A 27,621-nucleotide genomic window follows, 5' to 3' on the forward strand; every position below is an offset into this window, starting at 1 on the left:
TGTATTTATTGAAGCCTCTACAGGTATTGGGGGTGGGGGTGTTATTACTTTTTAAAGAGAACACTACACCTGGTGTATGATATAATAGTCCTCAAGCTGGGATCCAAGGCATATCTAGAGACCAAAATATAAGATAATTTGGATTCAGTAAGAGATTTGGGACATTAAGAAGCCACCCAAAAAACCTTAGCAACCACATAACAATGGCCTTGCAACCACCCTCAACACTCTAGGGTTTCACACAAGAAAGCATCACTCTTCTTTAAAAGAATACTAAATTTAGTATTTTGCTTTTACTGTTTTAAAGGGGTACTTCAGCGCTGGGAAGATGAATCTGTATTTAAACTGGGTCATCAATGTAGTAGAAATGTGAAATTATTCTTGAATTTGGTGCCTTCTAGACTGAGAAAAGACAGAAAATTATTTGTTTTGTCTCATGGGGATGAAAGACTACAATTCCCAGAATGCTTCGCTTCCCTGTGAGGCAATTCCCAAAGCCACCGCTACTGGATTACTGTGACTGAGTTGGACTGTGACTTCAAAACATGCGTAAATAGCTCCCTCTGCTGGCTGTAGTCTTTAGCCTTTGGCCAAACATTCCTCCTATGATGCAAATATCGCCAATTTGCATCATAGGAGGAATTTTTCCAGAAATAAAATGCATAAATCTCTTGTCTCAGGGGGATATGAGAGGGGGAAGCAAAATCATTTGAATATATAATTCAGGGTTTCTACTGATACAAAGCCACACTCTAAAATATAATGGGTTGTTTTAACCCAAAGTTGGGTCAAATATGGACTAACCCAGCAATTGGGTTGTTTTAATCCTGCGGTTGGGTTAAATATTTGCTTAAGACAAGCCAATCGCTGAGTTAAAACAACCCAACTGCTGGGTTAGTCCATATTTGACCCAACATTGGGTTGTTCTTTACCCAGAATTTTTTCAGAGTGCATATGCTAATCGCTGAAGTAATTCTATAAGGTTGTGTGTATAAATGAGTGTGTTAGTAGCTAACCCTGAGTGATCCCTCATATCCATAATTTCTAATGTTAGCACGTTCTCCAACTCTGTTAGCCTGGTCCTACCAGACTCTCGTACATTTCATTTGTACAGAGAGTCTGGCCACTCTCCATTGACAAGTGTTAACTTCCTTCAAGGCGGGTATTCTGTTAAAGTATTACTCTGAAACGATTGGATCTGCCCAGAGCCACTCTGGATCTGCCATAACCAATCACTAATGTTTGGTCGAGACACACGACATCTCAAACCAAATTGAATTATACCAAACTTTTCACACTGCTGGTCAGTGTTGCTACAGTTTTTTGGGCAACACTATGTTTATAAATGCGATGCTTAGTTATTTACTCTAGATTTACACAACAACGATGTACTAAAATTGTTTTACCTTCACATTTTCAAAAAGTTTCATGTTCAGATGACATTGTTGTTAAAAAGATCCCTGTACACTGGATCCACGAAAATATTAAAAACGCTGTATGATGCATGTGATGGCAAAGCTAATATGATGATTTGGTGCTCAGATATGATGATTTATTATTGGTGTTTAATTATTAATAATGTTATTATAAATGTTGAAAAACGTTTTTATTTTAAATATTAATTGTATTATTTATAATCATCATCATCATCATCATCATCATCATCATCATCATCATCATCATCATCTTAAAATAAGAATATTTTACCTAAGAAGTAAAACTGTATACAATTTAAGTTATCAAGTTATCTTAAAATGAATTTTCTTCACTTTTTTAACTTTTAGCATAAATGTCCTTTAATTTCAACTTTTCTCCCAATGCAACAATACAAAGTACATTTGTATTCACATATTCACACATTTTTACTGATAGAAAAAAAATATTCATTCCCCTTTAAATCTTTAGTGCCACTTTTATACCCCAGACCTTTATTTATAAAGCTGAGGGGGATTGTAACAGGGTTCATTAAAAACTGAACTTCCTGCTTAATGACCCAAGGGAGACCGACCTGGACGTGCTGATCTGTTTTCTAACAATGCTTACACAAATCAGGGCTTACAAGCGGTGTCAGGTGTGTGTGTGAGTGTCAACAGTGAAAGACGATCCTTCCCTTTGCATCAGTCTTCCTCCTGTTTTCACGCACAAAAAGTCCTAACACACAACACACACACACACACACACACACACACACACACACACACACACACACACACACACACACACACAAAGCTGAAGTAGGTTAGTCTTTGCAGCTCCCATCTGCCTCATCTGCTGATTGTTAATGATCTGTGGTCGCATTCTACTCCGTTTCTCTCCATTTTATCATTTTCCTGCTTTCATTCTCTCTCTCTCTCTCTCTCTCTCTCTCTCTCTCTCTCTCTCTCTCTCTCTCTCTCTCTCTCTCTCTCTCTCTCTCTCTCTCTCTCTCTCTCTCTCTCTCTCTCTCTCTCTCTCTCTCTCTGTCTCACAGACACACACAAGCTTCTTTCATGCTGAGACGTTCATTACAGATCTCGCTCTGCCTATGCTGTTGTTCATTGCTTGATGCTGTTTTCTTGGCATTACTTTAATTTTGTCTTTCTCTTTCTTTTTCCTCTCTATTATGTGTTCCCCTTCCTTATGTATTTGTTTTGTTGTCATTATACAATATTCCATTGGCAACTCCCCTCCAATCTGCATTCAACCTTTTACCTTCGTGCCATTTGTGTGTATTGGCATGAATGCGGGTGTATGGATGGATCTCCCTGCTTCTGTGTGTCGTGTCAATCTCTTCCCCATGTGAAAATATATATATATGTGTGTGTGTATGTGTGTGTGTGTGTGTGCGTGTGTGTGTGTGTGTGCGTGCACACGTGTATTGGTTCCTGAAGTCCGCCGTTGGAAGCGCGTAGCAGGCTGCTCCTGAAATGCTCCAAGTGTGGCGTGATCTCCAGTACCGCCCTATCCAGCTCTACTGCCAGCAGCGCCATGTTAGTCTCATTCCATATTCTCTCTTTGTCTCTTACTTTCTCTCTCCATATTTCTTGTTATTCTCTTTCTCTCTCTAGAGCCCAACACTGACAGTAAGAAACAGAAACTCTTCAAAGAGCCACCATCCTGTCAGCACACTCCAGAATTACACTGCAAAAATCACTTTCTTAAATCTTCGCTTAGAAATTCCCTCAAATATGATCACTTAAGGCATTATACTATTATAAATCACTGAATAGACTTTACAAAATCAAATCAAACAGCCTGCAGACACTGCACATATTCTCCAATCGAGTTATAAAAGTGTCCAAAGGCAGACGTAGTATTTTTTGTTGTTGTTGTTGTTGTTGTTGTTGTTTTTTTGTGTGTTAATCTTTACTTTACTTTTATTGTACTGAAAAAGCACTGTTCTTAAGTATATTTGTCTAAATGTGTAAAATACTGTCTTTGATACAAGTGTTTTATGACACACAAGCAATTTATTTCACCTGTATTTAGTAGTTAAAAAACAAGTAAAAAAAGTCAAAATACACTTATATTCACAATCCAGTCTATGCCTGAAAATCAAACATTGTAAAATTTTGTTAATTATCTTATTTCAAGGATTTATTCAGACAAACATCTTATTCAGACAAAAATCCAAAAATCCAAAATCATATTCCTGATAGGATATATATATATATATAATATCAGAAAATATCAGATTATGTTATTTATCTTTAAAAAATGCAAGTAAATGTGTTAAATTTACAGCAATATCAAAAACAAATATACATGTACATACACACAGACACGGTGTGCTCTTTGAAGAGGTAAAGAACCAGAGATTGGATCAAGGGTCACCTCTGATTCTTTTGGCTTTGGATGAATTGGACTTGTCTCCTCTATTTGCTGGATGGAGTCATGTTATTGAAATAATAATGAAATTAATAATATCGCTTTCTCTGTTCCTCTTTCTCTTTGTTAATTTTATTTTCTGTTCCTCATCTCATTCTTGCTGTCTGCATTTTTTGTATGTCTCTGCTGATTATAAATACGGGGCATGTGTGTGTGGTGTCATAATACAACTTCCATCATAGCATTTGTTTATTTGTATTATTATTTTCTGTGTATCACAATGAAGAGGACTTCCTAAAGGAAATTTGGGGGTGTCATGTTAACATGATCCCACCAATTGCCTCATTTTCTCTGATACCGGAATTCCTGCTCCATCCCGACCCCATGCTTTCTCTCCACAGTTAGTTAGGTTGAGGACATTGAATTTGAGTCATGCTGTTTTACATTTACCAAGTCAACCTTGTCTTTATTTTTCTGTATTGCTCTTATATGAGCATGAGAACTCATTTACATAGGTCTCATTGCTAATGTCCGTCCCATCACAGTCACATGCAGAAGACTGAGTCAGTGCACCGTGAAGATGTTAAATTGTTGCCCAGCTGTGAGCCCTTGCTTCGCTGAGCTTAAGCAGACAAGTCCTTACTGACACCTAATATTTATCTAAATAGGCTCTGCATGATGCAGAACCAAAACACTCCTGTAGGATTCCCAACATGTTGGAAATCTATTAGAGCGTGTTAGCATGAGTGCCCAGCATTATAAACAGCAAATATTTGTCTGTTTTACAAACAACCTGAGAGTTCAGCCATGGAACTGGATTGACCAAAAAAAAAAAAAAAAAAACTGTAATAGGTTATACTTTATTTCAAGTCCACTTTTGACATTCTACTAACTATAAGTTACTTTGCAACTACATATATAGTATTAGTAAACTGTTAGCATAGGTTTGGGGTTAGTAGAATAATTTGACTTGTAGTAAACTTATTCTACTTCTACGTCATTGCTGTTTGCAAACACCAAAATGGTCTATAGACTTTATTATTTTACTACTACACTCATGAGTGGTAGACTGACTGGTAGTTGATATGTAGTTGCAACGTTTCTTATAGTTAGTAGTATGCCTAAAGTGGACAATCTAAATGAAGTGTTACCAATAATAATGCCATTACTAAGTATTGTTGCACTTTATTTTACATTACATGTGTAATTACAGTGCACTTACCTAAGACACTACTGGTAACATAAGGTAAATAAATAAGTTAAGGTTAGGTTTAGAGGTAGGTTCAGGGTTAGTACCTAGTTATAACCCAGTTATTGTACTTGCTTAATCTGTACATGTGGAACAGGACTGTAGAAAAAAGTGCTAGCCTAATAATAATAATACAACCCTAAATCAGAAAAAGTTGGGACAGTTTGGAAAACGCAAATAAAAAAAGAAAGTAGTGAATTCTAAATTTACTTTTACTTGTATTTCATTGCAGACAATATGAACACAAAATATTTCATGTTTTGTCTGGTCAACTTCATGTCATTTGTAAATATGCATCCTTTCCTGTCATTCAGACCTGCAACACATTTCAAAAAAAGTTGGGACAGGAGCAATTTAGGGCTAGTAATGAGGTAAAAGGGTTGAATAATGATGTGATTTGAAACAGGTGATGTCAACAGGTGATTGAAATTATGATTTGGTACAAAAGCAGCATCCAAGAAAGATCTAATCCTTTAGGAGCAAAGATGGGCCGAGGATCGCCAGTTTGCCAACAAATACGTGAGAAAATTATTGAAATGTTTAAAAACAATGTTCCTCAAAGAAAGATAGGAAGAGATTTGGATATTTCACATTCAACAGTGCATTACATAATTACAAGATTCAAGGAATCTGGAGCAATTTCAGTGCGTAAAGGACAAGGCCACAAGCCTAAGCTGAACAACCGTGATCTCCGATCCGTCAGGCGGCACTGCATCAAGAATCGTCATTCATTTATAAGCGATATCACCACATGGGCTCAGGACTACTTTGGCAAACCTTTGTCAAGTACCGCAATACATAGTTACATCCACAAATGCCAGTTAAAACTGTACTGTGCCAAAAGGAAGCCTTATGTTAACAGTGTCCAGAAGCGCCGTCGACTTCTCTGGGCTCGGAGGCATCTGGGATGGACCATCACACAGTGGAAATGTGTACTGTGGTCAGATGAATCAGTATTTCAGGTATTTTTTGGGAGGAATGGACGCCGTGTGCTCCGGACCAAAGTAGAAAAGGATCATCCAGACTGTTACCAGCAACAAGTCCAAAAGCCAGGGTCTGTCATGGTATGGGGTTGTGTCAGTGCCCTTGGCAAAGGTAACTTGCACTTCTGTGAAGGCACCATTAATGCTGAAAAGTACATAGAGATTTTGGAGCATAATGTGCTGCCTTCAAGAAGATATCTTTTCCAGGGACGTCCATGCATATTTCATATTTCAACAAGAAAATGCAAAACCACATTCTGCACACATTACAAAGTCCTGGCTGCGGAGGAAGAGGGTACGGGCACTTGACTGGCCTGCCTGCAGTCCCGATCTGTCTCCAATAGAGAATGTGTGGCGCAATTTGAAGCGCAAAATGCGACAACGAAGACCCCGTACTGTTGCCCACCGTAAGACTTGTTTGCAGGAAGAATGGGACAAAATTACACCTGAAACACTTCATCACTTGGTGTCTTCAGTCCCTAAACGTCTTTTAAGTGTTGTGAAAAGGAATGGCAACATTACAAAGTGGTAAATGCTTTACTGTCCCAACCTTTTTTTGAAATGTGTTGCAGGTGTGAATGACAGGAAAGGATGCATATTTACAAATGACATGAAGTTGACCAGACAAAACATGAAATATTTTGTGTTCATATTGTCTGCAATGACATACAAGTCAAAGTAATTTTAGAAATCACTTCGTTTTTATTTTATTTGCACATTCCATACTGTCCCAACTTTTTCTGATTTGGGGTTGTCAAATCAAAAAACTGGTTTATAACTTGGTACTAATCCTAACCCTACCTATAAACCTAACCTTAACCCATTTAGTTACCTTATATTACCAGTAGTGTCTTAGGTAAGTGCACACACACACACACACACACACACACACACATGCGCGCACACACACACACACAGAAAGATGCGCATCACTGCTCTTGACTAAATAACTTTTGTAGCTTTAATAAGGGTTACTCATAATTTATAATTTATGCAGTGCAGACTGTTTGATAACTTTATTAAATTTCTGTAGCCTATTTTTCCTACCTGTTAGACATTAAGCCCACAGGTAAATATGAAATGTATTTTAGGTTTATGTGAGTACTGTTTAAAGTTCACTTTAATTAAAAGTTGGTATATTTTTTGAAGCCTAACAAATGTTAAAATATTGTTAGCTTTCAATTACACTGTAATGTTGAATGGCTATAATTAATGTTTGGGGGGGGGGGGGGGTCAATTTCATAGAGATCTTAGCATTAGCATCAGTGACACTGGCCTGCATCTTATAATCTTTGCATAATCATGTTTCATTCATTCATTCAGTCATTCAAAAATGGACCATGGTAACCATAATTTCCTGCAACATAAAATACAAATAAATTAATTGTGAAATAAAATAAATGGATACTGGATTGATTTTGTTTTCTTCCATTTGATCATTGGTGGCTAATACCAAGTTACAACATTTTTAGAGTATTAATAAATATGGTACTTAAAGCTGCTGTCCATAACTTTTCAAAACTTGTTCAAGATTTACAAAAATTATATAATGAGAATGTACAACATGAATCCATTTTCCAAACCATGTTTTTGTCTAACCCTGAATCAATTATAGTACACTTATAATAAGTGTTTATATTGGGACTATTTCAGGCCAGACGGGTAGGAACCGCTGCGGAGGAGCACAGTCCCTGTGTGATCCGCCATTGACATAAACTGAGAGAAGTAGCTCCGGCTGCAATGTTCTTCCGCAAGATGCATGCAATTCTGTTTATTAACCACTAAAGTGCAAAAAGTAACGGACTGCAGCTTTAAATATGTAAAAAAAAATGGAAATCTGCTACAAACAGTATGGTGGGAAATTTGGTAATTGGAACATTTTTGAATACTCAGTATGTCGCATAGTGCATACACAAAATATAGTAAACACTTAATCTGGGATTTCAGGTCATTAATTTTTTTACCACACCATTACGCATAGATTTACACTGTATTGACACTCAGTTAAATGTCTGTGTTGCTCTGCTGCTTCTAAGCCATCAATGCTCCCATAGCTTGACTCTAATCGTGATAACCGTGGATCTTAATGGCTAAGAATTACAGGTGCAGTGATGTCACCACCTTGCTGCACAGAGGATGAAATGCATTTTGCTCTGTACTTTCTCTGCATAGGGCGTCGTTATGGAGCTCTTGTGTTGTTCTCCCTCTGTTGGCACTCACGTGGATGTCAGCTGTGCTGGCCATCACAGACCGCCGATCAACCCTCTTCCAAGTGCTCTTCGCTGTCTTTGACTCAGTCCAGGGATTCGTCATCATCACCGTGCACTGTGCCATGCGCCGAGAGGTCAGTGGATTACTTTTCTTTCTTTTTTTAAATCCCCAATTCTGAATGTGAGATGAGACTGGGGTCATTTTGGGATCCTGGGCCCCTAGCATCAGAGTTTAAAACCTCTGGTTTAAATGACCTCCTCCACCATCACAATAGTATGCACTTCAATGCCATAAGTATTGGGACACCCCTCCAAATAATTGAATCCAGGTGTTCCAACCACTTCCATTATCCACAGATGCATTCAATCAAGCACCTAGGCATGCAGACGTTTCTACAAACATTTGTGTAAGAATGGTTTGTTCTGAAAAGCTCAGTGAATTCAAGCGTGGGGTCGCAATAGGTTGCCATCTGTTCAATAAGTCCATTCATGAAATTTCCTCACTACTAAATATTCCTCGGTCAACTGTTAGTGGCATAACAAAATGGAAGCAAAAGGGAACAATAGCAACTCAGCCACAAAGTGTGGGTAGAAAAATCACAGGGAGGGGTCAGCGTACGCTGAGGCGCACAATGAGCAGAAGTTGCCAACTTTTTGTAGAGTCTAAAGCTATAGACCTCCAGACATTATGTTGCTTTCAGATTAGGTCAAGAACAGTGAGTAGAGAGCTTCATGGAATGGGTTTTCATGGCCAAGCAGCTGCATCCAAGCCTTACATCACCAAGTGCAATGCAAAGCGTCAGATGCAGTTGTGTAAAGCACACTGCCACTGGACTCTCGAGCAGTAGAGATGTGTTCTCTGGCGTGACAAATAATGCTTCTCTGTCTGGCAATCCGATGGTCGAGTCTGGGTTTGGTGGTACATGGCACAACTTTATAGATTGTGCCATGTATAAAGTTTGGTGGAGGGAGGAGTATGTGTTTTTGTTTTTGAGGTTGTGCTTTGCACTTTTTAGTTCCAGTGAAAGGAACTCTTAATGTTTCAGCATACCAAGACATTTTGGACAATTTGATGCTGCCAACTTTGTGGGAACAGTTTAGAGGGTGGCTCCTACTGTTCTAACATGACTGCTCACCACAAAGCAAGGTCCATAAAGACATGGATGAGCGAGTTTGGTGTGAAGGAACTTGACTGGCCTGCACAGAGTCCTGACCTCAACCAGACAGAACACATTTGGAAGGAATTAGAGCGGAGACTGTGAGCCAAGCATTCTCGTCCAACATCAGTTCCTGACCTCACAAATGTGCTTCTAGAAGAATGGTCAAAAATTCACATAAACACACTCATACATCTTGTGGAAAGCCTTTCCAGGAGAGTTGAACCTGTTATAGCTCCAAAGGGTAGGACAACTCTATATTAAAACCTGCAGATTAAGAATGGGATGCCATTAAAGTTAATTTGCATGACATCCCAAAACTTTTGACAATATAGTGTATGTGTGTGATTGGCCTTAACAGTACAAAAAAATAATAATAATAATAATTTGCGCTGTTATGCTGCCAGTCCTACAGGACAGACAGAGGTGTATTTAAATGGAGTTTGCAGGAGAAGTTTTATTTAAGTCCATTAGTTTAAGGTCCACTTAGAAATAAAACTTGGCTTAGACCACTGACACAATAATTTGTTTTGAAATAGCATTCACTGCGTTCACGTTATAATGGTTTGATCTGAGCGGCCATAAATAAATAATCTAATCATCAAACTGGTCGCACTGTACCCAATATGTGTCAGTTATAACTCTCCAGCATGTACTGTGGTAGCTTGGCTGACTTTCATGTTTTAGGTAAATCAAAATATGCTGCTGAGTTTGAGAAGGGAGAGAAAAAATCAGTTCCAAATTTCTAAGCCATATATGTTAAATCAATATCGCAAAACCGAAGGATTAGAGTAAAATAAATCCTGGTATTATTTTAGTAAATATATGAAAATCCCTTGCAAGGCTTTGATGTAATCCCTAATAGCTTTAGCAAAACAAGAGAGTGGAGTGGAGTTTGTGCACCGAATCCTTGCGCTATATGCAGTTTGATGTGCGAATTACACTTTGAAATGGCTGATCCAACAATGGAAAGGCAGCATTCATGATTAGCACAGGCAAATGAGTCGGGGAATGTGTGTGGGAATAGTTTGTTCTCATGCATTAGTAAAGATAGAGAGAGTCTTGAAGGCATGCCATCGGCTGTCACTCTGATACGTCTGCGGCTTTGACTCAGCAGACAGTCATCCATAAACAAACTCTGAGAATGAGAGCGTCTCTTGCTCTGTCTTGCGAAACAGTCTAGTGTTCCTGCACATCGTAATTTTAGTAGCAGGGAGGGAGGCAGACTGATTACATATTCCGGTCTAGGGCAGTGAATAGTGTTGCAGCATGATAACTCATGCTCAGTTGAATAGAAAGAGAAGGGATTTACTAAACAGTGCAGAGAATATGCGGTCAATAAATAAAGTGTTTCAACAGCATATGCTTGATGCAATTCTGAGGACGCAAGTAGATTAATGTGTCATTTGTTCAGAGTGTAACCTTTGCAAGACATAAAGGTCGTGTCAGATCAACCGCTTGGGATATGTACAACATGTTGTAGAATTAACATGTCTCAAATGTGCCTCCAGTGATGGGTTTTTAACTGGGATTTTGATTTTGTCTCCAAAATGGTTTCTGAAATATTATGCATCTTTTTCTCTTATGTTGACCAGTATGCATTTTTTAAATTAATAATACAGTCAAAACTGTATTTTTTGTGAAATATAATTACAATTAAAAAAATAAATGTTTTCTGTTTTTAAATGTGTTTAAATGAAATTAATTGATGTGATGTAGAGGTGATTTTTCAGCATCCTTACTCAGACCTTCAGTGTCACATGATCCTTCAGAAATCATTCGAATATGCTGATTTGCTGCTCAAGTAACATTTTGTATTATTATTGATGTTAATGTTAACAGTTTTGCTGCTTAATGTTTTTTGTGGAAACCATCATACTTTTTATTGGATTTATTTTTAATGAATAGAAAGTAAATACAGGTGTTGGTCATATAATTAGAATATCATCAAAAAGTTGATTTATTTCAATTCATTTCTTGAAGCACTGACTCCAGCTGCAGTCCACTCTTTGTGAATCTCCCTCACATTTTGAATGGGTTTTGTTTCACCATCCTCTCCAGGGTGTGGTTATCCCTATTGCTTATACACTTTTTTCTACCACATCTTTTCCTTCCTATCGCCTCTCTACTAATGTGCTTGGACACAGACCTCTGTGAACAGCCAGCCTCTTTTGCAATGACCTTTTGTGTCTCTCCCTCCTTGTGCAAGGTGTCAATGGTCGTCTTTTGGACAACTGTCAAGTCAGCAGTCTTCCCCATGATTTTGTAGCCTACAGAACTAGACTGAGAGACCATTTAAAGACCTTTGCAGGTGTTTGGAGTTAATTAGCTGATTAGAGTGTGGCACCAGGTGTCTTCAGTATTGAATCTTTTTACAATATTCTAATTTTCTGAGATACTGAATTTGGAAGTTTTCTTATTTGTAAGTTATAATCATCAATATGAAAGAAATAAACATTTGAAATATGTAATATGCCAGTCTGTGTGTAATGAATGTAATATAATATACAAGTTTCACTTTCTGAATGTAATTAGTGAAATAAATCAACTTTTTGATGATATTCTAATTATATGACCAGCACCTGTAATCTTTTGTTGCATTATAACTGTATTGTATGAGTGTGGATTTTTTTGTCAGTGGTTGTCATAATTAAGTAGTATCTTACTTATGTTTGGTTATTCAACTCCCACGACTAGGATTGGAGAAGTTTTGCATATTTAATGAGCTTAAACTCCCCTGTCAGTTCAGGGAGAAGTGGCAACCGGAATGATTTTCTCAATCACAGGGCTCGTAAACGTCTTTATCAGACGAACACAATGATTTATTTATTTTTCATCCACCCGCGATTGATTGGAATATTATTTTTATATTACACATAACCCGCAAGATCGGACAATATAAGCGCGAACCGCGCGCACACACATACACGTGCGCATGCACGCCGCCCTTCAGATATCAACTTGAGAAAGAGAGAGAGAGAATAACAGAATAAGAATATTATGAGATACATCGGCCTGCCGGGCTTTGTGAGCCCTGGCCCATACGTGTCCAGCATGCTAAAGGTATGCTGTCTCAGACACGTACACATAAGCAAAATAATTTATAACAATGCAATACTATTACATATAAAACACGTTTTACTCACATAAGTGTGTTGCACCATTCCTGTCGGATCCAAATCCAGCATCGACCGGAGATTTGTTCACAAACGAAGTGAACTGAAGTGAACATGTCTTCCCCATGTGAGCTGGAACTTCATTAAAAATAAAGTTCAACCAATCATTCCTAATATTAGGATTAAAAGTAAACTTAATTCAGTGACTGTGTTCCTCCACAACCAGGAATAGGGCAATATCTTAATCTTCCTCGGCATGTTTATTGTTGTTGACCAGCTAGCACGAGCCCTCCATGAGTTGGTGGGCGAGGCTACTGGATTAGACGCGCAGTAGAGGCGGTGTTTCGTCGCGCAGTGACGTAAGTATGAAGCACAGGACCGGTTTGCTGAGCCTAGTGTGTATAAAAGCTTTTCTTTGACAAACAAGGAAGTTTTCAGCTCTGAAACTTAGAAGATATTCTTATATTACCATGACCTTTTATATATCAAAAGCTCAAGGGACAGTTGATTTCTCAATTCATCATCCCTTTAAAACACTAGGTGTAAAAGGGTATGTGTCTCCCTCATCTACTTGTGAGCTGATCGACCAAAATGCATCTTAATACCAGTATATAGTTAATACCAGTTATAGTGCATTTCTAAGAAATCAGTTTACACCAGCATTTAACGCTGTCCTCTTCTGATTGGATCACCTGAGAGAGGGCCTTTGTCATGCATCCATCCATGCATCAGTCTAAGAAAAGCTTATTATCTGTTATTATCTGCTTATTAAGTTATCTGTTATGTATTTCTTGGCAACACGAGCTCTGATCTTCTGAGTTGGAGACGCTGTGCTTTCACTTGGTCATTCTGTAGGCGTTGTGGCCATAAATCTGTATGCAAATGAGTGGCATCCCGTTGCTAAGGCTACACTGTCGTCAGGGGAAACAGCCTATCACATTGTCTTTTTTTTTTTACTGATGAAAGAGAGTGTCTCCCTCCCTATTGTTGTAGAGCATATGCATCTGCAGTTATGGTAAGCCTTCCTGCAGAAAGGCAAACAGGCTCATATGTTTGTCACACAGGAATATAGACTAATATCGAAGTTTTATGAGAAATTGCATACAGCTGCCCTCTGTAGATTACTAAAATAACTAGATTAAACCGATAGTCTCCTGAGTGAATAGAGGCTGCTTGCCTTTTGGATATTTACTTTCATCATTACTTCCATGTTAGAATGTACACATGACTCCTATTCATTTAAAAAAAAAAAAAAAAAAAAAAAATATATATATATATATATATATATATATATATATATATATATATATATATATATATATATATATTTTTTTTTTTTTTTTTTTTTTTTTTTTTTTTTTCTAATAATGATGTGGCAATCTTCAGAATCAATGAAATACATAATGCAGTGATGGATGAGTATAATGAAAAACAGTTAACACAATAAAAACAATAACATAAATCCTCTAACACTGAATGACAAACAAAAATGACAGATATTGATATTAAAACAAACTATTTTAAAATGTTTCATCTGCATTGTCTCTCTCTCTCTCTCTCTCTCTCTCTCTCTCTCTCTCTCTCTCTCTCTCTCTCTCTCTCTCTCTCTCTCTCTCTCTCTCTCTCTCTCTCTCTCTCATTATTACAGTTGTATCCGAGTCTTAGTGTTTCTATAGACATTTTTCGTTGTGCGTGAGAGACTGTCCATTAATTTTCTTGGCACAGTTTTTTTTTCGGGATTGGTTGCCAGGTCTTTCCCTAACCCTCCACATCACATGGCTTGGGACTCACTCACACACACTCAGTTACACCTACGGCCAATTTGGCATGTCCAACCCACCTAACCTGAAAGTCTTAGGGGGAAACAGAAGCACCCAGAGGAAACCCGGGGAGAACGTGCAGACTAGACACAGAAAGCACTCATGGCTCACTCTGAGCTCAAACCGTGGATCTTCTTGCTGTGAGGCGACAATTCTACCTATTCTGACAACGTGCCGCCAGGACGTTCTCGCTACTGCTTTTGTCCTCTCAGATCTGTGTTGACAACATTCAGGTTTACTTTTCTTTGTGTTCCCCCCTCTGCCGAAACGTTCTTTTTGACCACACGATACCTAATTTTCTGCCCTTTTTCAGAAACCGAGAGAGGCTGACAACCCTAACATTTGTGATTGACACCTGCAAAGCATGCTCTTGATGGACAACTAGTCGACTGTTGTTCCATTCATGTTGCCGATACTAACCAAACTCGCTTTCACAATTCACTTGTGACTCCTGACATGTTAACCCTTAAAAGCGTGACCCTTTCGCCAATCATTCTTACATATTCGGGTCCTTAGCGACCCGGATCTAACACGGATGGACCTACCTGCCGCGTTACCTTTTGGAGCTTGGAAGGGTTCAGTTTGAGCAGATGTTTTATTCCATTATCACTAGTCAGAGCTCATTTCCCAGTACATTCAGCATCTGGATCATATTCGCCATCTCAAACTTATTCTCAAAACATCTTCAAAATCTATATTTTGATCGCTGACAGTTTCTCCACCAGATTCACCATCAAGTGACAGTGACGCTAATATCTGATTGCATTCGGTACGTTGCAGTAAATCGCTGAGCCATTTCAAGTTTTGCAGATTATACTTGAAACGTCACTTCATAGTGTATTGCCACCTTGTGAATTGCACTTATTCCGTCATTAAAGATTTAATTATTATTGTGCATAAAGGATATAGTTATAATCTAACAGCTCAGGACGTTAGCGACCCTATACATTTTTTACAAAAAATGAACAGAAAGACAGGCCTTATTTTATCATTTCTTGTTTTGTTATATTGTTTATAAAGAATTGATTGAGGAATATTAAGAATGTTGATATATCTAACTTTAAAAATGAATGAGGAGGAACACAGTGATTGAAGCCCCGGGTCGTTAAAGACATGAGGTATGCATTTAAGGGTTAAGAAGGTCACTATGATTAAAAAATGCTCTCTTTCATACCTGAACTGTTTATGAGAACAAACAGGACTGAGAAACACATTCTGCTGCTCTATGATTGTCATTATAGAGGCATCATTAATGGTGTTTTCATATTTGTGTGGTTGCTTTCCCATTTTATATGTCGTGTTTTTAGATTCACTTTGTGATTTACCCTGGTTGTATCCCATGTTTTCCCACCCTAGGTGCAGGATGCAGTGCGCTGCAGGATGGGTGGCTGCAAAGATGACAGTGAAAACTCTCCAGACTCCTGCAAGAACGGCCAGGTGCAGATCATGGTGAATAGCATTCCATTCCATCTCATCTCACATGGGACTCTCAGAGGGTCAGCTCATCCTGTCTTAAATAGCACGGGCTACTGGGTTATTGTGTTTCAAATGGGATTTGTATTGTAAATCGGATCAGGCGGCTCAACGAATGTGGAAAGCTGAAGATTGCTGGTTAAAATATTGGTCAGAGCTCCCATCTATGTAACGTTTCCTTTAGGGATGCCCTTTTTGTGCAGTTTCTAGTATTTAGGTAGTTGCACAATATTTGTTCAGTTAGCGACACAAGCACTTAAAATTAGTAGAATCATATTTAAAATGTTGTAAGGTCAAACTAGATATAAATAAACTGACCAATAATTATACTTTATATAAGAAAGCAATCAAATACGTCAGTAACATGTATTGTTGAAACGAGGTGTTTCACTTATTACCCCGTGGGGTATTTTAATATCGTTTTTAAGCCCGTGCCATGCAGTGATTTGTTTTGTGTCAAAGACTAGACTTGCATGTAGCCATGGTAACTACAGCAGGAACTCTCCAGGTGTGTGTGTGTGTGTGTGTGTGTGTGTGTATCAGTTTAGATGAAAGGGATAACTGCCCCTGAAGGTCTGCTCCACCTTAACGTTTCCTCTCCTTAGCTCACCGCTCACTTTTTCTTTCTCTCTACCTTTCTCTCCGTTCTGCCTCTTTGCTGGCAGAGGTGCCCAAACCAACCCAGCCTCTACAGTCAGGAGCAATGCGGCTCACTCCGATATTTACCTGGGTGCTGCCAAGGCTTCCACCAATCCTGCCCCTCCCACCCTCCTCTAGCCTTGGCCAATCACAGTCATGGACACAGCCATAATCACACCCATCTTCTCAATCACAACCACTCCCATGGTCTCAACCACAACCACAACCACAACCACCTCCATACTCTGAACCACACTCTTGACAAAAACCACACACACACCATGAGCCACAACCACATGCATACACTCAACCACAACCATGCCCACATTCTCCACCATAGCCAGAGCCTTGTCCTGGAGCAAAATCATATGACCGTACGTTTCTGAAATGAACGTGATTGCTTGTGTTTTCTTTAGAGTTAGTGCTGTCAATTTCAGAGTATAGCTGACAGCGTACTGTGAGCATATTAGCTGGCTAATTAGAGAAGTGGCTAGCTGTCTGCAAATCTGACTTCAAGTTATGTAGTGCAAAGTAACTAAGCTTCCATGGTTGTGCAGTAGAAGTTTTGCATAGTCCCATGTCTCTTTTCTTGCCTTTTCCTTTCAGCAGGCAGGTATATGCTAAAATTGTTCCACGGTGTAACGGCCTGACTAAAGCTTTGTTTTGAACTCTTTTGAGAGTCAATTCTTTTGGCAGCAATAGCCAACACTGCATTCCAATGAAGGCCTGGAGTTAAAAAGAGCTGCTCTGGGATGGACATTTTCGGTTTACCCTGAGGAACGCAGTCAGTTTGCGTCCATTGTACTATTTTTTTTTCAAGAGTCCTACCCTCTTTTCATAAAAAAATAATATCCGTTTTGTTTTTTTGTTCGAAAAGTCAAGCCCAGCTGTGTCAGACTGCAGTATGCAAATTTATTTTCACTTCGGTTCCATGTAATTAGTCCTGCTGCTAAGGGAACTGCTTTTTATTGTAGAGGTGTTGCAGATGTGTTGCATTAGACTAGGAATTTGTCTAAACACTGTGTGGTGATTGCTAAAATGAATTTTCTGTTTCTTTTTGATGGACTTTAACCACCACATACTGTCTGTAACTGCACTCAGCTCCACCCTTCACCATACCAAAGTTGTATGACAGTATGTAAATGATCAAGAAATGGCATCTTTATATACAGTTCACTTATGGACTGCATGTTGATTGTAACAAGCTAAAATAATCTGTCCTCTGTTTTGTATTCACCTGCACAGACGGACTTTGAGAAAGACGTGGACTTGGCCTGTCAAACGGGTAAGTATTTCTGGACCGTCCATTTTGCCTTTCACTATCACTGCTGTACCTCTTTGCTTTCTCATTCTTGCACTGTTCTCACTGGTTCTTTCACGTAGCCCTGGTTCTAATGCTTGTTTGGTTAAGTTTGTTAATGTAAAGTTAACCCTGCACATCGTTGTCTCCCCCTCACTTGCAGAGAGAGGACACCCATGTAAGTCTCACTCTTAAGTTGGAACATTCCTGTTTGTATGTCATTTGTGTTAGACTGAAAAATTAAAAATGTATTTTATGTTTTTGCATAAATTGGCATACAAAAAGTGCATGTTTGATCTTTTTTACCATAACCTTGTCATCTGCAGTATACTAGGGCATTATTTTAGCTTGGACACAATTTTGATCAGTTTTGTTTTTAAATCAAATGAAAGTAGTTTTTGTCTATTTTTTTATTTTACATATTTTTTATTTTATTTTCACATTCAATACATAACTTGGGTCAAAAGTGAAATGTGTGTGTGTGTGGGGGGGGGGGGGGGGGATTAAAATAATACATCCCCTCCATCCCTCATCCCCCATTTCACTTTTGACCGAGTTATGTTAAATTTGACCTTATAAATGATGTATAAAATGGTTAGGCCTTTACGGCTGGTGGTTTTCCCCCGGAGGAGCTGATTTGTGCATGGCTATCCCTGCCAACCCTGCTTAATTCAACTGATCTTCTGCTGTAACACCAGCCTTTGCAACCGTCCAACTGTTGCATGCTGAGAATCCCAGATACTAACTCACCTGCCTGAAAATGTTTGTCCTTTCTTGCCCTCACTGCCTTCTGCACCCTTTGACCCTTCCCTGCTCTTCTGACCTCTGCTCCATTTTTTTACAAAACTGAGCTCATTTTCTTTTGCCTCTTTTCCCATCATTCCCTCCACTGAACACATTCTCTCTGCACCCACATGAATCAATCTTACTTACTCTGTCACTGCTTCAACCTCTCTCCAAAACATCTGGGTTCTATACCTTTGGGAACTCCTGTGCAACCATCTTCCATCCCTTCCCCTATCCTTTTTTTTTTTTTTGTCATGTATCATTTCACCATCCAAATTTATGTTATGATTGGTTTCTCTCTCTGCTCTTTGCCACGCTGTCCACCTATGTGATCTTGTGCACTCGACTTCTGCTCCTGTCTCTTTCTTCTTCCCCATTTCTGTCTCTCTGTTCTCTTTCTTTCTTCCTTTCTCCCCTACCTCAGTCATCTTTAAGGAGGTAAACACCTGTAATCCTGCTACCATAACTGGCACTCTATCCCGCATCTCCCTGGATGATGAGGACGACCCCAAGTTGTCAGCTCATCAGGAAGGCGTTAATTTCAGCAGCCTGCCTGGGAACATACCACCCCCTAACCTCCTGGTGCAGGTACCTGCTTTGGGAACCCTGAATGAGCTAAGCGAACAACCGCTGAAGAAGGAGGTCAATGTGGAGCAACAAGGCCAACATCAGCGATCTGGACCCATCTACCTGTGTACCGAGAGTGGGCTGGGTTGGGCCCGACCGAACCCTTCCACCCAGGACTCAGCTGGAGGAGGTGGGGAAGGGGACTACATGGTTTTGCCACGTCGGACAGTCAGTCTCAAGCCCCCTCCTCCACCCCAGGATGAGGGGAAGCCCTTGAACATTACAGTAGATGACCCTCCCTTTCCTCCGCCCCCTTCACCCTTGACTCTGCATCCAGCTGAGAGCGAGGCATACCCTGCAGACTTTGCAGCTGTGGACCACCTCAGCATGAACCTAAACCGCTCCTACGGCACACTCAAACAGTTACCAGCCCACACCGGGCACACACACTCCAACACCCACACCCTGCAGGTCAATCAGAATCGTCCCTCTGTCCGGCAGATCCTCACCTCGGGTACGGTGGAGCGCACCAGAACCCTTCCCCGCAACCTGGGCAGCACCAACACCAGCCACTCGGCTGGATCTTTGGAAGTAAGTAGGGGTTAAATTAGGGGTTCATTCTTTTACAATCTAGAACAACCGTCACTTCTGAATGTCCCAGGGTATTTTGGAAACCACCTGTGGTTTACAATTGTGGCATACAACCTATGAGCGCAATAGTGCTGTAATCTCCTGGCATTCTTGCCAGGAAAAAGGGAACCGGGGACCATGTAGCACAAAGAATGATACTGCCAGGAAAATGTCAGGTAGATCAGCACAAAAAACAAAACATAACAGAGATGAAACCAAACAAGAATGCAGTCATTAGAAACACACCGATCCAAACACACAGACCCTTACCTAGCAACAATCAAATTATTAAAAAAAAGGTCTAGATCCTCCCCAAAAATAATCATTCACAGCATGTATGACTCTTTCTTCTGTGAAAAATAAAAGAAGATAAAATAATAGACCCTATTTACTTTTCCCCCCCAAAATATCTTCTTTTGTGTTCCGCAGAAGTCATACAGGTTTGGAATGACATGAAAGTGAGTACATTTTTTTAGGTAAATTCTCCCTTTACGGTATGTTACAGGAGTGCAATACCAAGGCTGATTTATCTTATTAGTAGTGTCTCCTTTCATTTCGGGGCTGAATAATGGTATATCATCTGTAGTCCCAGAGATGCCATGCATACTGATCATCTAGCAAATATTTCATCAGTCCGTTGCAGGAATGCATTCAGGTGTGCCTTCTATACCCAGAGTCCCCTGTCAACATGATGTTACACAACTTGGTGACTGCATCGGGATGAGTGTGTGTTGTTTGTGTGTGTGCAGTTGCGCTTCTCTCTATAATTACACTACAGCCCCACAAGGAGGGACAGTAGATGGTGAGAGAGAAACAGCCAGAAGAAGTGCCTGAGAGAGCCTGCATTCCTTCATTAAATGACACAAAACCTTCCCGCTCTGTCTCATACACATAGTTCTTGGTGCCGGGGCATGAATTTCTAACTAAAGTCAGTTGTCAAACTTAAAGTCAACATCAAATTAGTAGGTTATATTTCTCTGTATTTTTGCACTGATAAAACGTTGTTCTTCGTCAAAATATAATAACTTGCTCTGCACCTGAGTGACTCGAGAGATAGTGTGCACACACCGAACGTGTCTTTCAGCGCTCATGGCCAAAGGTCAGGAGTATACTTTGAAAGGCTTGCACTCTCAACTGTGTGTGAGACAGAGCGGAATGCGGAAAATATAAGTATACCTGTGCCTTAAGCCATCTTGTTTTTCAACCGTAGTGCCAGAAACTCTAAATGTAACGAAGTGAATAGAAGTGCTTAAGCTTCACAAAATCTTGGACTCGGAATGTCAAACTAAATATTTTTTTGAGTGAATTTTTGTTTCTTTCTAGCAATCAGTAAAATTACAAATTTTATAAAATAAAATAAAAAAATAAAAGTATTTATAATATAATATTGATAATAACACACCATAATGGTGTATCATATTGTAAGTGAGGCAAGTTACAGGTGAACAGAAAACATTATGCATATATACGCTTTCAGCCTATATACGTAAGGTCAATATTCATAAGGCTAGTTATTTGAAGTCCTTACCCGATTCACTCTAAAAATAAATCACATTACAGAAGTAACTTTAATTTCATGTTGCCTTTAAAAAATGTGGCAGCTGACCACCTATGAAATACAGTAAATGTTTCACATTCATTTTCTTTCTGTCTCACATACTCACTCATAAGTGCCTGTACAACTGCAGGTTGTTGGAGTATAATTTTGCATATAATTTTTATATCAATCATCAAGCTGGAAGGGCTGCAATATGTTGGTTTTAAAAGTGATTTTTTTTTTACTTTACTTTTCTGTAAAAAACTCACTGACTCAAGTTTGGTGATGTTAGGTTGGGGCCACGAAGGTAAGGGTTCCTTGGTTATTGATGTTTTAGTGGGCTTGAACACCGCGGGGTCTGTAGTGCTTTGGCTTGTGGTCGCCTAACTCACCCCGTGACACCATAACTTTGTCAACAACTAACTTCTCACACTTCAAACAAGGTGCACAATGTGACTCCATCTACTGCTCACTTTGTGAGTAGCAAAGTAGCATATGCCCAGGTCTTGACTGGTTTGTGTTCTGTGAGTTTGAGCTTGTGACAAATTGCCACAGAATGTGTACAGACACTATTGGTCAACTGCATTTGTGAATGTGTTTTTAATAACATGAACTATTGCATTTATTATATGACATTTTAGGCCTCAATTACAGCAGGAAACAAAAATATTCAGTTTGCTTTAAATTGCCTTAAATGGTGCATATGTAGGTAACCTCTCCAGAAGTCGGTAGCACTTTATTTTAGAGTCATTTAATTGTACATATATATGCGTATTTTAAGTAGGTACTAACCCTGAACATTCCCCTAAACCTTACCTTAAACCATGTAGTTACCTTATATTACCACATATTTTCTTAGGTAAGTACATGCAAGTGCACATACTATAAAATAAAGTACCAGGGTCCAAAATGAAGGCTCAGAAGTGTAAATAAATGTGTATAACTATATTTTGCCATGTAACATATAGCCTTGGTTTAAGAATGATAGTCTTACCCTTGCCAACGTGTAAGCCATTCACTGTAAAGTGACACAAATCTACTATTTTAAAAGAAAACATTTATCTTGATTCACATGTCCTCAGATATTAAATGTTTATATATTATGTAATTGATTTATTACATCAGAAGTTTATAAATGTTGCTACAGAACTCCATGTGACGTCACTGAGCCAGATTTACTAACAGCGTTAAAAACTACTGTCAGGATTTTAAAAAGACACGCAGTGAAAAATGAACACTGAAAAGGCTAGAACAGAGTTATTTTGTGGTTGGCCTTATTGCACATGCATTTGTAGGAGTTTTGTAAGGGGGGGGGGGGGGGGGTTGTTCCTCACCGACTATTGGTCTATTATAATTTTGTGACATTTGTCACATCATTGCAAAGTAACAGCGCTGCTAAACAGTAGCTAAATTATCACATTCTCCAAGAACTGGCTTTGTATTGTTACAATACAAGGGCAATAAGCAGGGATAGCTATGTGCAGGTAATGTGGAGAAAGAGCAAACATACTACTATACAACAGTTTTAGGCCGATATGAAATGTTTATTGCCAGATGGTTTTTTCAACTGACTTCCCAAGTGATGCAAAAAGTTAATTTTGCACCCTGTACATTACTATGCAAATTGCACCATGCAGATGTGCAAACAAAAATTGTTAGAATTGAGTAAGTTCCTGCTGAGCAAGTGGTTTTTGCCGTTTACAGAAGATTAGAGATATTTACAAACTGAGACATTTATAAAATATCATGCTATTTTCCAAACGTAGCACAGCTCTGCTGTTTACAGTGTATGCAGACATTATTTTTTGTAATATCAAAGGCTAAAATCATCATCACTGATGCTGTTTAATGGAGGACTTTTTTAACACCAGTTTTTTTGGCCTATAGAAACAGTGGTCCAACCCAGACTATTTGACATTTTCAGTGACCCACATGAAGTTGCCAGCTAAATAGCCTAGAATTATGTAAATACAGTACATTAGATGTGACAAATTTTAGATATGATGAGGAAAGCACTGTCCGACCATTTATTTTTATATTTTTTCATGGACATTTTTATTTATGCACATTACGTATAATGCTCTAACTACTGCACTGCTGTTATGCAGCAAGATGCTGCCCTAATGCTGAAGTTCAGTTTGAAACCCAACATCAAAAAACACCCACTGGAGAAATTGTCAGCTGAGGTGTATTATATGCTCACTGCACCTGCATGAGACAAATGTGTCATGGACGCCAGAGCCGAAGTTTACTCAGGTGCTGAAAGATGTGCACTTGTGATTGATGGTGTCTTCTCTCCCCCTCCCCCTTCCCCCAGAGGAAAAGAGTACGGTACTCTGAGCTGGACTTTGAGGTAAGACCCGTCCCCATCTGTCCTTAGACTGGTGTTTGTGCTTCTGTCCAACATAGCTAGATATTTTTCAATGGACTTACAAAGGAGCCAATGATGGTTGCCGCACTGGTGCTTGTTTCCCTCGTCATGCATTTAGTCTATTAGCAACAGTCCTATCCATGGCAGAACTGCTCAGTGTTTCACATGCCTTGATTCCTTCGGCTTTTTAAGTGTTATTTCAAAATGGGTGACTGCATAGGGCCTCAAATTAACACTCGCCAAACACCAAATGCGAGTAAAAAATCAGTGTTGGCAAGTATATGAAACTGTGTCACTCACCAGATGGCCGGTAACTAAAGTAAAATTCTAACAATGGATGAACGTGCCTTGACAATTTAAATATTCAAGTGCAAGAACACGCGAAAGGAGCAAACTCCGTTACTCGCATCAAGAAAGCCACTTCTCAGACAGTGTGCGAATACCAAACCGAGTTCTCTTACACGTCTTCTCAAAAAAGTAAATTATGTCTTAAGTGAACGTAAACAGTTGAGAAAGTAAACACGTGTAGAGTATCAGTATATTAGATCCATGCATTCACTCTTAAAGTGACAGCAGCCTAATATTACTAAAACTGTCTGTGTTTTAATATTAATAAAAAAAAAATAACAAAAAAAAACACTCTCTGCTCTTGACTGAATAACTTTCTTAAACATTCATTAATAAGGATGTTTAATTTATACAGTGAAGACTATACATAAAAACTACTGTTAGACCTACCTGAAAAGCACTGTTTATTTCATGTGAATATTTGTTATATTGTATTGATTTGTGATTTTGCTTGTGATTACTGCTTACTTTCTCTTTTATAATGTTATACATTTATATGAGTAGGCTAGTAGTTTAAGCTGTGATATCAAAATTGGAATAGAGAATTGTGAATTTTCACTGGTATCTAATATGTTGGTGTCATTTGGTGGCCTTTTTGCAAAAAGGCTGTTTCACGAAATATTTGCAGTACATTTTTCCAAAGTCACCAACCATTGGCAGGTGTGGCAAAAATGTTAGTTTTAGGCCCTTGCGTCATTAGTTTGAGAGTATTCCATCTAGTCTTCAGAATCCACACTGGGCAGAAAAAAGTAAATAGGTAAACACCTAGTCCATAAAATATGGTGTGACATTTATTAGGGTTTGCATTTCATAAATCTGCTCACCTAATTTCAAAATGACATTTTCAATATGTCATCAAAATGCATTTTGTATAATGAATAAACATGACACCATAAACAAAGTATATGTTTCTGAATTTAGAATGATCAAGGCTGCAGAAACACTGAAACAGTGTAGAGCTTTTTAATTGTGGAGTGAGTGGCATTAGTGCGTGTGTGTGTGTGTGTGTGTGTGTGAAAGAGATAAATGGCATAATTAGACGAGTACAGACTGCACGTGTATGACTGAGGCAGCCTGGAGGGCACCTCCATGGAATGATCAACTAGCAGGAACCAGCAAATCTCCAGTCTAAAGCCTCCCAATCCATTTTTTTTTTCCAGAACACACTTGTGTGCTTTTAAACTATCTGTTGTTAAATTATATTTGAAAGTTTAAGTTATGACTGGATATTTGCTCTCCAGTATGGAGGCTTCTTCTTAAACAGAGGTATGTCTTGTTACTAACACATCTAGACGCTTTTAGAGCTTCATAACCTTTTTCATGCATGAGATCTCCTTCCTGTCCCAATAAATAAATTAGGGTTGTCAGGACTAAAATAGGTTTTATGTTGTTACAGTGAAATATTTCAGAATGTAAATTAGTTGAAAATACCTATAAATACACAATATAATAATTTGTGGTGTGTTTCGTTTATTCTTATATTATAAAGTTTATTCTTTAAAAAGAAAACTAAATATTATATAACTACAATCGGTATTGCCCTTGTCTAAAAATAAATAATAATAATAAACATGGTTGTCTCCCAGCATGGTTAAACTGAGCTGTTTTGCTGGTTTGGTGCCCTTTTCTGGTCAGGCTGGATTGTTGTGTGCTGACGCTCGTATTCTGACTATTTTTTGGAATTTGCACTGAACAGAATTAATTTAAGCAGGTAAATGTGCTAATTGAAATGCCATAAAATGTATAAATGTAAAAAAATTCTAAATTAAAAACATATTTAACTTTATAGTTACAGTACTTTATAGTTATAGTATACAGTTTTATATTCTTAGACAACTGTTTACTAGGGCTTGAATGACATCAGATTTGTTTAAGTCAACGTTTATGTCAAGTCGACGTCAACTAGTCGCTGATGGACGTCATTAATGGCGTCGTTAAGCCTAAAACTCAAGCATTGTTTTCCTTGTGCACAGCACTGGCATTATATGACACAACCGTGTCTACAAGGCTATCGCTCCTACATAACAGCAATTTCTCACAGATTTCTTCTCATTATAAATCAGATACACATAAAGTCACACAGTATAGATTGAATTTATATGAATGCATTAGTGTAAGAGAGATTGTGTGTGAATTAGTTCTACCTGGCAGCGTCTCTCTCTACTAATAGTGAAGCTGTGGGTTTATGTATGTTTAAAAGCTGTGGAAATTTCCTACATTGCCAAAAGTTTTGGGACACCTGCCTTTACATGCACATGAACTTTAATGAAATCCCATTCTTTATCTATAGGGATTAATTTATAGTTGCCCTACGCTTTGCAGCTATAACAGCTTTAATTCTGCAGGCTTTCACGAGGTTTAAGAGTGTGTTTATGGGATTTTTTTTACCATTCTTCTAGAAGCGCATTTGTGAGGTCAGGCACTAATGATGGACGAGAAGTTTGCATCACAGTCTACCCTGTAATTCATCCCAAAGTTGTTCTATTCATGGTTGAGGTAGGTCAGGTCAGTCAAGTTCTTCCACACCAAATTTGCTAATCCATGTCTTTATGGACCTTTATGGAGTCATGTTGGAACAGGAAGGGTCCATCCCCAAACTGTTCCCACAAAGTTGGGAGCATGAAATGGTTCAAAATGTATTGGTATGCTGAAGCATTTAGAATTCCTTTCACTGGAACTAAGATGTCAAGCCCAACCCCACACCATAATCCCCCTCCACCAAACTTTACACATGACATAATGCAGTCAGGCAAGTACCGTTCTCCTGGCAACTGCCAAACCCAGACTCGTCCATCAGATATCCAGACAGCAAAGTGTGATTCGTCACTCCAGAGACCACGAAGTCCAGTGGTGAGATGCTTTACACCACTGCATCCAATGCTTTGCATTGCACTTGGTGATAAGGCTAAGATGCAGCTGCTCGGCCATTGAAGCCCATTCCATGAAACTCTCTACACACTGTTCTTGAGCTTATCTGAAGGATACACAAAGCTTGGAGGTCTGCAGCTATTGACTCTGCTCTGTGATTTTACATGACCTTCTCCTTTGTGGCTGAGTTGCTGTTGTTCCCAATTGCTTCCACTTCATTATAAGACCACTATCAGTTGACCTTAGTATACTTAGTAGTGAGGAAATTTCACTACTGGCAACTGCTGGCAACCTATCACAGTACCATGCTTGAATTCCCTGAACGGAGAGCGACCGATTCTTTCACAAATTATTGTAGAAGCAGTCTGCATGCCTAGGTGCTTGATTTAATACACCTTTGGTCATGGAAGTGATTGGAATACCTAAATAAACATTTTTGGAGAGGTGTCCCAATACTTTTGGCAATATAGTGTATATGCTGGAACTTTTCAGATAAGCTTTTTAAAACATGCATTCACCTAATTTAAGCATTCGGATGGTTTAATCAGACAGATCAAATCTTGAGGAGTGCTCTTGGAGTATGCATTTATTTATCATTTTAACTGTTGGAAACAGAGCATACAAGTGGACTTCAAAGATTTATCATCCTGTTGCACCATCTATAGGCCATGATCAGCGACTAGTCGACGGCAAGCTTTAAGCATCATGGCAGACCATTAAAGTTGACTAGTCAATGCCACCCTTGCTGTTTGCAGAAATA

General features: G+C 38.9%; 1 protein-coding gene across 4 annotated transcripts in view; it reads left to right on the forward strand.

Moving 5' to 3' along the window:
- Positions 1 to 27,621, forward strand: part of adgrb2 (adhesion G protein-coupled receptor B2) — a 394,976-nt gene that overhangs the window by 347,340 nt on the left and 20,015 nt on the right. For all 4 annotated transcript variants that reach the window (XM_067426444.1, XM_067426445.1, XM_067426446.1 and 1 more), the window contains 7 exons: positions 2,871 to 2,969; positions 8,212 to 8,383; positions 15,699 to 15,791; positions 17,700 to 17,739; positions 17,918 to 17,932; positions 18,965 to 19,698; positions 23,592 to 23,627. In XM_067426444.1, coding sequence (XP_067282545.1) covers positions 2,871 to 2,969; positions 8,212 to 8,383; positions 15,699 to 15,791; positions 17,700 to 17,739; positions 17,918 to 17,932; positions 18,965 to 19,698; positions 23,592 to 23,627 — 1,189 coding nt within the window. The remainder of the gene's footprint in view (positions 1 to 2,870; positions 2,970 to 8,211; positions 8,384 to 15,698; positions 15,792 to 17,699; positions 17,740 to 17,917; positions 17,933 to 18,964; positions 19,699 to 23,591; positions 23,628 to 27,621) is intronic.

Source organism: Pseudorasbora parva, chromosome 19, assembly GCF_024679245.1.
Source record: "Pseudorasbora parva isolate DD20220531a chromosome 19, ASM2467924v1, whole genome shotgun sequence".
In the NCBI taxonomy this organism is placed as follows: Eukaryota; Metazoa; Chordata; class Actinopteri; order Cypriniformes; family Gobionidae; genus Pseudorasbora; species Pseudorasbora parva.